The sequence below is a fragment of the Mus caroli genome, unplaced genomic scaffold (genome assembly GCF_978045245.1).
Source record: "Mus caroli unplaced genomic scaffold, Mus_caroli_1 scaffold_3, whole genome shotgun sequence".
NCBI lineage: Eukaryota > Metazoa > Chordata > Mammalia > Rodentia > Muridae > Mus > Mus caroli.
Window position 1 is genome coordinate 108852888 of NW_028227258.1, and position 12284 is coordinate 108865171.

The 12284-nt window shown below is 43.3% G+C and overlaps 1 protein-coding gene across 1 annotated transcript in view; it reads left to right on the plus strand.

The window, feature by feature from the left end:
* Window positions 1–12284, plus strand: part of Frem2 (FRAS1 related extracellular matrix 2) — a 158565-nt gene that overhangs the window by 110575 nt on the left and 35706 nt on the right. The window contains exons 7-11 of the mRNA XM_021158004.3: window positions 3178–3327; window positions 5130–5339; window positions 7323–7520; window positions 9568–9732; window positions 10487–10669. Of these exons, the coding sequence (XP_021013663.1) occupies window positions 3178–3327; window positions 5130–5339; window positions 7323–7520; window positions 9568–9732; window positions 10487–10669 (906 nt within the window). The remainder of the gene's footprint in view (window positions 1–3177; window positions 3328–5129; window positions 5340–7322; window positions 7521–9567; window positions 9733–10486; window positions 10670–12284) is intronic.

The following is a 12284-nucleotide window of genomic DNA, read 5'->3' on the forward strand; positions in this document are numbered from 1 at the left end:
ACTTCCTTCCCGAATAACCAACATTAAAACATTAGTCTATCAGAACCACACCTATTCAAACTATCACACTAGGCAAAAGTCTTCCTTATAAAAACTATTAGCACACACAGAACAGTTAGCTTGGATTTTGTGCAGGTGTCTTCACCTTCTGGATGACTTCACCCATTCAGTCATTCACTCCTTTTGATTGTAAATGCACATTAAAATGTCCCAACCTCAGGCTGGAGAGATGGCTCAGTGGTTAAGAACACCACTGCTTTTCAAGAAGACCCAGGTTCAGTTCCCAGCACCCACATGGCAGCTCACAACCATCTGTACCTCCAGTTCTAGGGAACCCAGTGCCCTCTTCTGGCCTCTCTATGCACCAGGCGTGCAAGTGGTACAAGATAGACAGACAGACAGACGTGCAGGCCAAGCACTCATACACATAGAATCTTTTTAAAGTTCTAGGGTCATCTTAGTGTGTTCTGCAAAATGTCCGCAGCTCCGTGCAGCATCTGTAACTTACATAGCTAAGATGTTGATCCAACAGTAACATGTATGAATCCATTCGCATTTTAGACCTTATAAGAAAAACCTGAGAAATGTAAATATAACCACCATCCTTCTAGTTCCCGTTCATCTACACTGAAAAGACACAAAGATGCCAGTATTTCCTCCGTTTCTTTTGATTGGTTTAAATAAGCCACTTGTTAGGTATGGGGTTATTTTCTTTTCAACTGCTGCTGTTTGTTTTTTATGTTGTAGAAAGCACTGTGTTGAAGTCACCTAAATTTTAACTGTCACCCTTACAACTGATTATTTAACCAATCTTCTCTTCTCCCTCAGTGGATGGAAGACAGACACATTAACTTATAGCTGACCGTGGGCAAGCTTCATTTTAGAGAATTCAGGTCTTACCTTTCCTAATTCCTACTAGCTAGTGTATTAAAATGGAAGGGCTTATAAGTAAAGTCCTGTCTCTATTCCCCCTCCAGCTTTTGACTGAAGGCAACAGTGCTCCGTGTATGTTGATTCTTTCTGCACCATTATTTCTCTTTCTCTCTCTCACTTCTCTCTCTGTTTTCATCTGTGAACTACATGTTAAGCTATAAGGTGAAAGCCTTGCTTTATGATTAACAGGACACACATGAGTGAATGCCCATGCAAACCCCAGTTCCCCCACACACCACCCCCAGCACGCAGCTCCCCTGGTGTTTTATGATTGCACTCCCATGATTATTTTTTCAACTCTATTTCTAATTACCTGTGAGGTAACATCACCGCATTACACAGCTTTTGCTTAGAAACCTAACCAGAAACAGAGAGAGACTTAAAAAGATCACGTGTTGGAAGCCCGTGTCCAGTCCTCCATGATAATTATGAAAGCCTTCTGAGGAGAAGCTTGCTGGGCCTGGTTCAGCCTCTGCTCAGAAGAGTCATTTTCTGGCTTCTCGGCCTTCACTTTTGCCCCTCCTTAGAGGAGAGAAACGTAAGGAATGTGTTAGTTTGTCCTCCAGGTCTGCTTGCCTGAGGCTATAAGATAACACCTTCATCTGTACACACACTGCACGTCCAAGTTGAAAGGCTAGGGGGAGGCGAACTATGCTCTGGGCAGATTTATCATCTCTGAATGCACATAGGCAAATGTTTCCAAGATTGGTTTCCAACATTGGTTTCGAGGCCTGGGGAGCTACCTGCTCCTAAATATGCCTGTCAGATGGAGGGAGAAACACGTATTTGTATTATACTTTTTAATAAAGGTAGTTAATTTGCAGATGTAGCAGTGAAGGGAGATTGCCTTTGGCTTTTCCTGTGGCTTTGTTTTATTACACGCACTGGGGTGGGATCCAGGGTTTCTTTCATACAAGTGCTCTCACCACACACACAGCCACACACACAGCCACACACACACACACACAGAGACACACACACACAGCCACACACACACACACACAGAGACACACACACACAGCCACACACACAGCCACACACACAGCCACAGCCACACACACACAGAGAGACACACACACAGCCACACACACACACACAGCCACACACACACACCCCACACCCACAGCCACACACACACACACACAGCCACACCCTGAGGTTTTCTGAGCCATTGCAAGACTGTAAGATCTTACATAAAGTATAAGATCCTCTTTTGGTGTTGGGGGCGTTCAATCTAATTCAATGAAATGTAACACCACCCTTTAATGATGCTAAGGAGCCACATGAGCTGTGTGTTTTTAGACAAACTCCTCTTGACTCTTATAGCACTAAAGACAAAAAAGTAAACTATCTCCGCATGCTCACTTGAGTATTGGCCTTCGTTTTTTTTTTTTGGCTGCTTATAGGATAAGCTTTCTACAAGGGGACTTTATGCAGTTTCCTGTGAAGCTATCTGGATTTCAAAAATAAGAATTTTTAAAAGTGGTCCCGTCATTCTTTTCAGTTTCCCCTAGTCATCTACTGTCCTTCAGACCTCTGTAGCTGTATTGAGAGTCAAGGGTCCACCATAGAGAGAATCAAAGAGGAGGCAATCGCAGACTCATCACCAACACAGGAGGAAGTAGAGTTCCTGAAGCAAGGACTGTGGAGCCCAAGTAGCATCATTCACATCCATGAGGACAGATGTTCACCTCTTAGTATGAGGTCACTTATTCAGTGAACCTCAGTTCGTATAGAGTCAAAGCTCTACAGCAACCAGCACCCAGCCCTGGTCTCCCTAAGGCCTTGGGGACATTGTTTTTACTAGTCTAGTTGGTAGATTCTAGTCCTTCTAGTTAAATACAGACTCAAATATTGTGAGTTAAACCTAAATCCGATGGACCGGGAGAAAGCATAAGGCAGTTGTGATCTCTCTGTCCCATGGCTGGGTCTTAGTGAGGAGTCATAAAATGAATACTCAGACAAAACTTTAAGAAACCACAAAAAGTGTTATGTGCGTATTTCATTTGGTTGTATCTTTCTGGCTAAGTTTCGAAGAGCACCCTGAAGCCATGTATAACCTACATAAGGCTTTATGGATGTAATTCAGCTGACACCCACGATGCCCCAATTCATTTTCTGGCACCGTGAAACACAACGACATAGATATATACATACATGAAAGGCAAACCGTGTCATGTGTGTCATCTCAGGGGCAGAGGATGAGAGAGAACTAACTGCAATGGTTTCCATGCCCGTTAACAGAGCCTGCCTTCTACTTTGGGGACACCCAGTACTCCGTGGATGAGAGTGCCGGCTACGTGGAGCTGCAAGTGTGGAGGACGGGGACTGACCTCTCTAAGCCTTCCAGTGTCACAGTGAGGTCCCGGAAAACAGAATCCCTCTCTGCAGATGGTGAGCAGTCTCCTTCATCAAATCAGCCTTTTGTGTTGTTCCTCGGCTTCCAGCTACTGAACATTTCCCCTGAATGAAACACTCTTACTGGATCTTATCCCCCAGCCCTGGAATTATTTCTATAGAGTACATGAATTTAGAATTGGGATGTCAGAATCATGAACCAGAGTTCAGGTGGTAACTTAAGGCTCAGAGGCTAAATTGTGATGCCCAGGTTTGCGTGGTTTGGTTCTCTGCTCAGCAAAGCTAACGAGGTCAACTGTTCTGACATATACAGGGGAGTCCTCACGCCTGCCTTTAGTCCTTCACGAAATCTAATGGCATTCAAGTCTTCCCCAGGAGGGCATCTTCAAGCCACATCCTCATTTTAACCATACTCTATAGAAATCTAGACTAGGTTAATCTTAAATTGTTATGTGGACTGGACTGATCTGCCTGTCTTTGCTTCCTGGGTGCTGGTATTAAAGGCATATGGAACCAAGCCAAACCCCAAAATTATTCTTTTTTTTTTCTTTCTTTTATTTTATTTTGTTTTTTTAATGAGACAGGGCCCTACATAGCTCTGGCTGTTCTGGAACTTGCTATGTAGACCAGGCTGGTTTCAAACTCATAAAGATCCACCTGCCTCTGCCTCTGCCTCTGCCTCTGCCTCTGCCTCTGCCTCTGCCTCTGCCTCTGCCTCTGCCTCTGCCTCTGCCTCTGCCTCTGCCTCTGCCTCTGCCTCTGCCTCTGCCTCTGCCTCTGCCTCTGCCTCTGCCTCTGCCTCTGCCTCTGCCTCTGCCTCTGCCTCTGCCTCTGCCTCTGCCTCTGCCTCTGCCTCTGCCTCTGCCTCTGCCTCTGCCTCTGCCTCTGCCTCTGCCTCTGCCTCTGCCTCTGCCTCTGCCTCTGCCTCTGCCTCTGCCTCTCTGCCTCTCTGCCTCTCTGCCTCTCTGCCTCTGCCTCTGCCTCCACCAGGTAAATTATTCATTTTTAAGAATGAAATTCAAATCAGAGTTGAAGACATGCATAAAGAAAAAGAAAACCAAAATGCAAGAGAAACACAAGAAAACTGTGTGTGTGTGTGTGCGCGCGCGCGCATGTCTATGCACATTAGGTTTTTTTTGTTTGTTTGTTTGGAGTTTTGGATGCTGGAGACTGAACTCAGGGCTTTCCATATGCCCAGCACACAACTCTCACTGAGTTATACCTCCAACTGTAAAAAATAGAAACTTTGTCTTAATGAACCAGAAACAGATACACTCACAGTTGCATATTAGAAGATAAAATAGGAACAAAATGAAAATTACTCTCACTGCCTGGAGTGAGCATGGGTGACAGAGATACAGTGTTGTGATGTGTTGAGTTCTAACTTGCAGATCTTATGCCTTAGTAAAATAATCACCCCAGAAACAGAAATAAATAGTTATTTATGGATATAAACAAAACTTAAAAGTATCTATTTTATATGTAATTTTACCATGTATTTGATTGATATTCTGATTAATTTATAACTGGTCAGTGAAGGATTTTAATAAAGATGGAAGAGGAATAACATGGAACGCAAGAGTATGTGATTAAAAGCCAACCATTGAACATAAGGCTTAGAGCGCTGCCTTAGATTCACTGAATCAATAACTATGCAGACACCAGTCTTTTCCATCTTGTTAATTACACTTCTCTGTGTTCTGTACACTTTGCTGTTTTTCAAAGTGTACAATTTGCTGTTCTCTGTCTCTACAACATTTAACTATAAATTCATCTATGTAATGTCTTTTTTTTTTAATTTAGTCCCTATGTAAACAATGTATTCATTATGATTCTAGCTGGAACAGACTATGTGGGAATCAGTCGCAATTTAGATTTTGCGCCTGGCGTCAACATGCAGACTGTTCGAGTAGTCATTCTGGATGACCTTGGACGACCAATACTGGAGGGAATTGAGAAGTTTGAACTGGTACTTCGAATGCCTATGAACGCTGCCCTTGGGGAGCCCAGCAAGGCCACCGTGTCCATAAATGACTCTGCCTCAGACTGTGAGTGACTTTAAACTTTCCAATGATAAGACTGAATGTGTATAAATGGCAGGTAGGGTGATAAGCTGTATATTATACCTGTGGGCATTTACTAGGGCTGACATTGTAAAGGCCTGCAAGCCCTTGAACAGCAGCAGCTCACCACACTATTAGTGAGAGGCCTAAATGAGAGGCAGCGGGGTTGGTTCCTTCTGAAGCCACAATGGAAAGATGGCACAGGCCTCTCACTAGAGGCCATCTTGTCCCTGGGCCTCTTCACATCATCTGCCTCCTCAGACTCAGCATGACCAGTTCTCCCTTTGAAATGCTGGGCAGGAGTTCATCCTAATGACCTTTTATCTTGGTTATCTGTCTAACTCTCGAGGCTCTTGGTACGCTTTCACCGTGTAAGATATCGACATGGGAAACACCATTCATTCACTCAATGCGAATACCCCACGTCTTTTCTACTCTTGCTCATTCTGATAGAATTAGACAGTCTTTAAAGACTAATCTTATATTTTAAAGAACAATATAGTATTATCATGGGTGTCTTGAATGGCTCCAACTTTCTTCACCACATGGGCAGAGCTGTGTACCCCAAGTACCACATGGGGTACTTCCTTTTACTATCCATAGGGTTTTGGGGGTTTTTTTTCTACTTCTTACCACTCTGTCACTTCTGTCACCCAGCCACACCTCAGATTTCTCTAATAAAATGTCAAATTCACTGTTGTTGTGTGACACTACTCCGAAGGAGACCAGAGAAAGGTCCACCAGTGTCCAAGTGGTTAAACCTATAAGCAGTTCTGTTGGGGTTACTTACAGGAGCAGAAATGACTCAAAGACAGCTGCAGCATCACAGCCCACCCTAGCATGGGTGATGGCTCACAAATCTGGGACCCTGGAGCACACTGCACAGCCTGCAGGTAGCTCAACAGGTTGGAAATGTCATGGTGGCAAAGTAGTAGGACTTTCTAAAGTAGTAGGAAAGTGTCTCTTCTAGGTGACCTGCTTGGTCTCTGCCTCTTCCAGGCAGCTCAACTTCTCTGAGAGTGTCTCTACCTCTTGGGCAGTGAATCTGGTCAGTTTCAGGGACTTCCTGGAGCCTTTGAGTTGTTCACTCCCAGAACTTAAGAAGCGTCCTTGTATGATGCAGTGTTTCACCTCCACTCAGAGCATCCTGTTGTTCATCTCGTTTTTAGCATCCCCTGTCTCAGTGCCTTCCCTCCAAGGTAGAAATTGCTACACAAAAGTTGTTTGTGGCAGGCCTTTCTAAATATCTCTGAAAAACAGAAATCTGGGCACTTTTATTTTTATCATGATGCTTCTAAGGGTGCTTGTAAGAAAGGGAGTTGTTGTCAATGAGACCTGTGTCTGACTGACCTAGCTTTAGAGCCACCTAAAACTAACAAACACACACACTCACCACCTTTCCCTACCGTTCATTCCTGCATCAAAGGTAATGAATGATGTGTACAATATTTAATGTTCTTTGTATCAAGAACATCTGAAAGCGGGTGACGTGAACATCTCAAGGCCTCTGGTTTGTTTGTTTGTTTGTTTGTTGTTTGTTGTTATTGTTGTTGCTGTTTGTTTTTTTCAAGACAGGGTTTCTCTGGATAGCCTTGGCTGTCCTGGAACTCACTTTGTAGACCAGGCTGGCCTCGAACTCAGAAATCCTCCTGCCTCTGCCTCTCGAGTGCTGGGATTAAAGGCGTGCGCCACCACTCCCGGCAAGGCCTCTGGTTTTATCCACTTCCTAAGCTCTTGCTGTGCATGCTTATTCTACAAAAGAGGCCGATGAATATCACAACAACACGGAAATAAAAACTTTTACAGTGATCTCTAGGTCAAAACATTGGCAAGTAACTGGGAGCGCGGTGCTACTGTTCTCATTGATTGTCATATTCTCCACGGTAGACTGTATCTTCTGAAATGTCGTTTTTAATCAAAGGACATTTCTGTGCCTCTAGACCCATGAGTTTATTTTTTTTCTCGCAGTGCCTAAAATGCAATTCAAAGAGAGGGTGTACACTTGCAGTGAGAATGACGGGCGTGTAGTGGCCATGATCTACAGGAGCGGCGACATCCAGCACAAGTCTTCCGTGAGATGCTACACGAGGCAGGGGTCTGCGCAGGTGATGATGGACTTTGAGGAACGCCCAAATACCGACGTTTCCACTGTCACATTCCTCCCTGGTATGTGTGAACGTGAAAAGGTTTTAGATTGTTTATCATGTTTATTTATTTTGTGTGGGTGGAGCTGGGGGAGGGGCATGCGCATCCCCAGAGCTGACATGCGAAGTCAGAAGATAAATCTTAGGAATTGGGATTTCTTTCCCTTCCTCCATGAGGATTGAACTCAGGTCATTAAGTTTATGTTCACAGTGCCTTAAGCCCCTGACATTTCTATATGTAATTTAAGGGCACCAAATGTGCACTGACAAATGTGTACTCCAGAAAATACAGTAAAATCAAGTTTCCTGATTTTCCAACAAGCGTCCAACATGAGTTTATGCGCACTGTACAACAAGGCATATGCATTGGGACACATTAAGTAGACAGCCTTAGGGTCTCTTCATTAACCTTTGGATTTCTAATCATCGATGTTATTGTTAGTTCAGAACTCAGAGGATAAGAACTTATCAAACGTGCAAATGTCACGAGGCTGGAAATTAAAGTTAATTTTGAAATGTTATTAGGAAAAATGTATCTCACCTTTTCGATATATCTCAATGCCCACAGATTTTTCACTACTTTGTCCTTTGTAATTTTGTGGAATATATCTTAGTGAAATGAAGCACAGACATGTGGAAAGCCTTGCTTATATTGGTGGAAAGTATTGAAAACACTTAAGTTATCAACAGTAAGGACTGCTTCTTAATATTTCAGCATCCACCTGCTAATCTATCCTATAGCTATTAATATGCTTTTTTAAAAATCTCTACAACTAAATTAAGTTACTTTTAATTTAAAAGAAAACTTATACATGAGAAAACTTTTTTCACAACATGGAGTCACATATATATCTTTACACTGTTTGTATACCTGGTGCCTAAGGAAGTCAAGAAAAAAGCATCAGTTTTCTTGGGTCTGGAACCATGAGTAGATCTGACTCGTTTGATGGAACCAAATTTGGACACCACTGAGAAAACAGTCATTGAGATAACACTATTCAAACAAGCTTTATATAAAATGAATCTGTGGAAGGATCAGGAGACTGATCGAAGAGATCAAGAGCAAAAAACTATCCTAAACATGAAAAAGAACAACCCCCTAAACACCTAAAGAAATCGGAGGCCAAGAATGAGAACAACAGGAAAACATAAAATCAAAGAGACAGGATCAAGTGAGCTAAGGCTAGACCTTGGCCAGTAGAGCAGGATGCTTCAAAGCAGGGAGGCTGAACTAGGTCACCTACTGAGACCAGAAGAAAACACAAAAAACAGGGGTAAATAATTTAAAATCAGGAATTAATTGGACTGGAGAAAGCACCATTTAAGTCGACTGGACAGAGAAAAGCCAGGGCAAACACGTCACTGACACAAAGCCACAGCCAATGAGATGATATCTTTTGTAAGATTGAGGGGCTAGGATTGACTATTGAGCTTCAGGCTTCTGAAATTTCAAGTATTGATCAGTATTCTGTTTTACAGACGATTTGTCACCCACATGTATGGGCAGATTAGAAATATTAGAAATAGGGGAGGAAGTGACTCAAAGTTTTTTGTTTTGTTTGTTTTTTTTTAATAAAGTTAATTTCACTCAAAAAAATTTTTTTCATGAGATTGAGGAAGCTGGGACTATAATTATTGGTTCCAGTTGTAAGTAAGAGGCAAGGATCTAATGGCTTTGGGTCAATGACCTATTCAAAACGCCGGAAGTCAGTACTGTGAAAAACCAGTGCAGTCAGGTTGACAAGGGCCAATCTGCAGCAATCTCTTGATGAGCTTCCCCACCACGGTTCTGGGAACTCATACACAAAACTGGCACCCCCCCACACACACTTTGCTTTCTAAGATGAGTGCTAGGCTGTAAAGAGAGAAATGACTGAAATCCTTATGAAAATATGGGCCTGGGTTCAAAAAGTCACTTATTCAGCAACTATTTATTCCTGGCTTCTTGTGAACAGTGTTCTTTGCCCTGGTGGGGCAGGAGGAAGCGGCACCCTCCCTCTCTCCCTCCCTGTTCTGCTTCGTTCTATGTGTTGGCCTGTCCTAGAATATGTCACTGTGCCTTGCTTCAGGTGAGACGGAGAAGCCGTGTATCCTCGAGCTGATGGATGATGCTGTCTATGAGGATGTAGAGGAGCTGCGCCTGGTACTTGGCACGCCTCAGGGCAGCTCTGCCTTTGGAGCTGCAGTGGGCGAACAGAACGAAACCCTGATAAAGATCCAGGATGATGCTGACAGTAAGTGGGGCTGGTGAGATACTCCACAGATAAAGCACTTACTAGATTAGCATCAGATAAGAGTTTAGGTCCCCAGCAGCCACATAAAAGCTGGGCAGGTGTGGACGGCTGTCAGTCATCTCATAAGTCACTGAAATGGCTGGATCACAGTGGCAAGCTGGCAACCTAAACTAGCTAAATTGTCAAGCTCCAGGTTCAGTGAAAGACTCTGTCTTGGGGAATAATGCAGGAAGAATCCAGCATCAACTCCGAGCCCCAACATGTGCACACTGCACACATAAGAAAAACTGGTAAACCAAAAAGTTTTGGAGGCAGTGCAGTGGTCGAGTTCTTGCCTAGTGTGTGCAGGACCCTGAGTTCAGTCCCAGCACCACTGACAAAGCTGAATGGGGAGCCTATGGCTTATGCCTGCATACCAAAGCACAAAGTTTCATGGCTACCCTCTTCCTACACTTGCCTTTATGTCTACCTAGTCCTGGGCCCCAACTTCTCAGTGGCCTGCTCTTGTAAGATTTGTGGGACAGAGACACAACTCCCAGGACATGGCTCAGTGTTTCCCAGGATGGACTTGCAGTCTCCTAGATCTACATGTCTCCTTCAACACTCGCATTAATATTGAGGCAAGAGAGAATGGCTGAGAGTGTGACAATGATAAAAGTCCCCCATGTGGAAGGAAACAGAAATGGGGAGAAATGCCTGCTCCTACCACCCTGTCCCAGCAACTGTCATTTGTCTGTGTTTTTTCCATTTGTAGAAGCTGTTATCAAATTTGGAGAAACCAAATTTAGTGTCACTGAGCCCAGCGGACCAGGAGAGTCAGTGGTTGTCAAAATCCCGGTCATCCGTCAAGGAGACACTTCAAAGGTCTCCATCGTGAGAGTCCACACCAAGGATGGCTCGGCTACCTCCGGAGAGGATTATCACCCTGTGTCAGAAGGTATGGGTCGTCCCTGGGTCACCAGCTGAATGGAAGGAGCACAGTCGGACCTGGGAACTTAAGGAAGAGAGGTGACAGTGAATGAGTGCTTTTAAACTTCCGCTGGGAATATAAAGTGCAGTCTCTAGAATTTTCTCTTAGGGGATTTTTGAGAATTGGTGTGTGTGTGTGTGTGTGTGTGTGTGTGTGTGTTTTGAGCCTACTGATTGTCCATGAGTCTTACTTCCATTCAGTGGCCAGTCAGGCGTTGTAGCATATGTTTGCCCTGAATTTGAAAGTGGGTGATACCCACGCTGAATAACTTCAGTCAAATGCTAAAGCTAGACAGCTTCTTGCTAACAGGGGACTATGAAAAGATGATCCCAATGGAGAAGCTAGAGAAAGTACCCAAGGAGCTAAAGGGATCTGCAACCCTATAGTTGGAACAACATGATGTACTAACCAGTACCCCGGAGCTCTTGTCTCTAGCTCCATATGTATCGAAAGATGGCCTAGTCGGCCATCACTGGAAAGAGAGGCCCATTGGACTTGCAAACTTTATATGCCCCAATATAGGGGAATGCCAGGGCCAAAAGAATGGGAACGGGTGGGTAGGGAAGTGGGGGGCGCTATGGGGGACTTTTGGGATAGCATTGGAAATGTAATTGAGGAAAATATGTAATAAAAAATATTAAAAATTAAAAATAAAATAAAATAAAAGATGATAAAATACCAGCCCTGGCAGCACATGTCGGATTTTCCACGTGCTTATTTGGGGACCATTCCACCATTTACATTTCTGTACTAGTAGAGCAATAGACGCCCGCCTCTCCAAGTTATTTGCTGACAGCATGAACATAAATTCTGCATATCAGCGAACTGTTCCTACCTTTCTAACTCTTCTCCTCAGAGGCCATCAGTTCTTGTCAGTCACAACTTTCCAGGCCTTCACCTTGATTTTCTGACTCACTAACAGAATGTTCAAAGTGGCTGGCAGATGTGATCGACTCAGTAACAAAATCACTAAGTAACAGAAACACAGTAACTTCTACAAAGGAGCTTCGTTTCCTTTGCGTAAACAGTCAGTGTTATTCCCAGGCTTTGAAGAAATCATAGGTAATTCCAAAGATGTGAAAGAAAACCCATTTACTACAAAATTACAAAGTTTGAAGTCAGTCTTTTCTGGGATGAACAGATTTTACATGAAAGAAAAACCTTCTGAATATCGCTGTATAACCTTTAAAAATAAATTGCTTATCTTAGGGATAAATTTATTCTTTTAGTGAACAGAGGAAAATTATAAATATGTAGCGAACTAACAAATGAAGTCCAACTAAGTTAAACAATGCTGAATCCCTGTGAGTATCAAGTAGCCCCTTAAACACCAGCTGACTGTTTATAATAAAATTGGACTTATTTTTTTTCATATGACGTTTTAATTTTTCATTTTATAATCTAAATTGGGGTCGTGCATAATCAAATAGGAAAAACATTACCATAAAAGCTGAACTCTCATTCCATGAAAAGACAGCCTGAGGGAAATGTGATGAGACTCTTAAATCTCATCTGGAAAAGGCGCATCGAGAATGGATGCTTGACGAGATGATGATTGACGAGCTTGCCTACACTGGTCTTA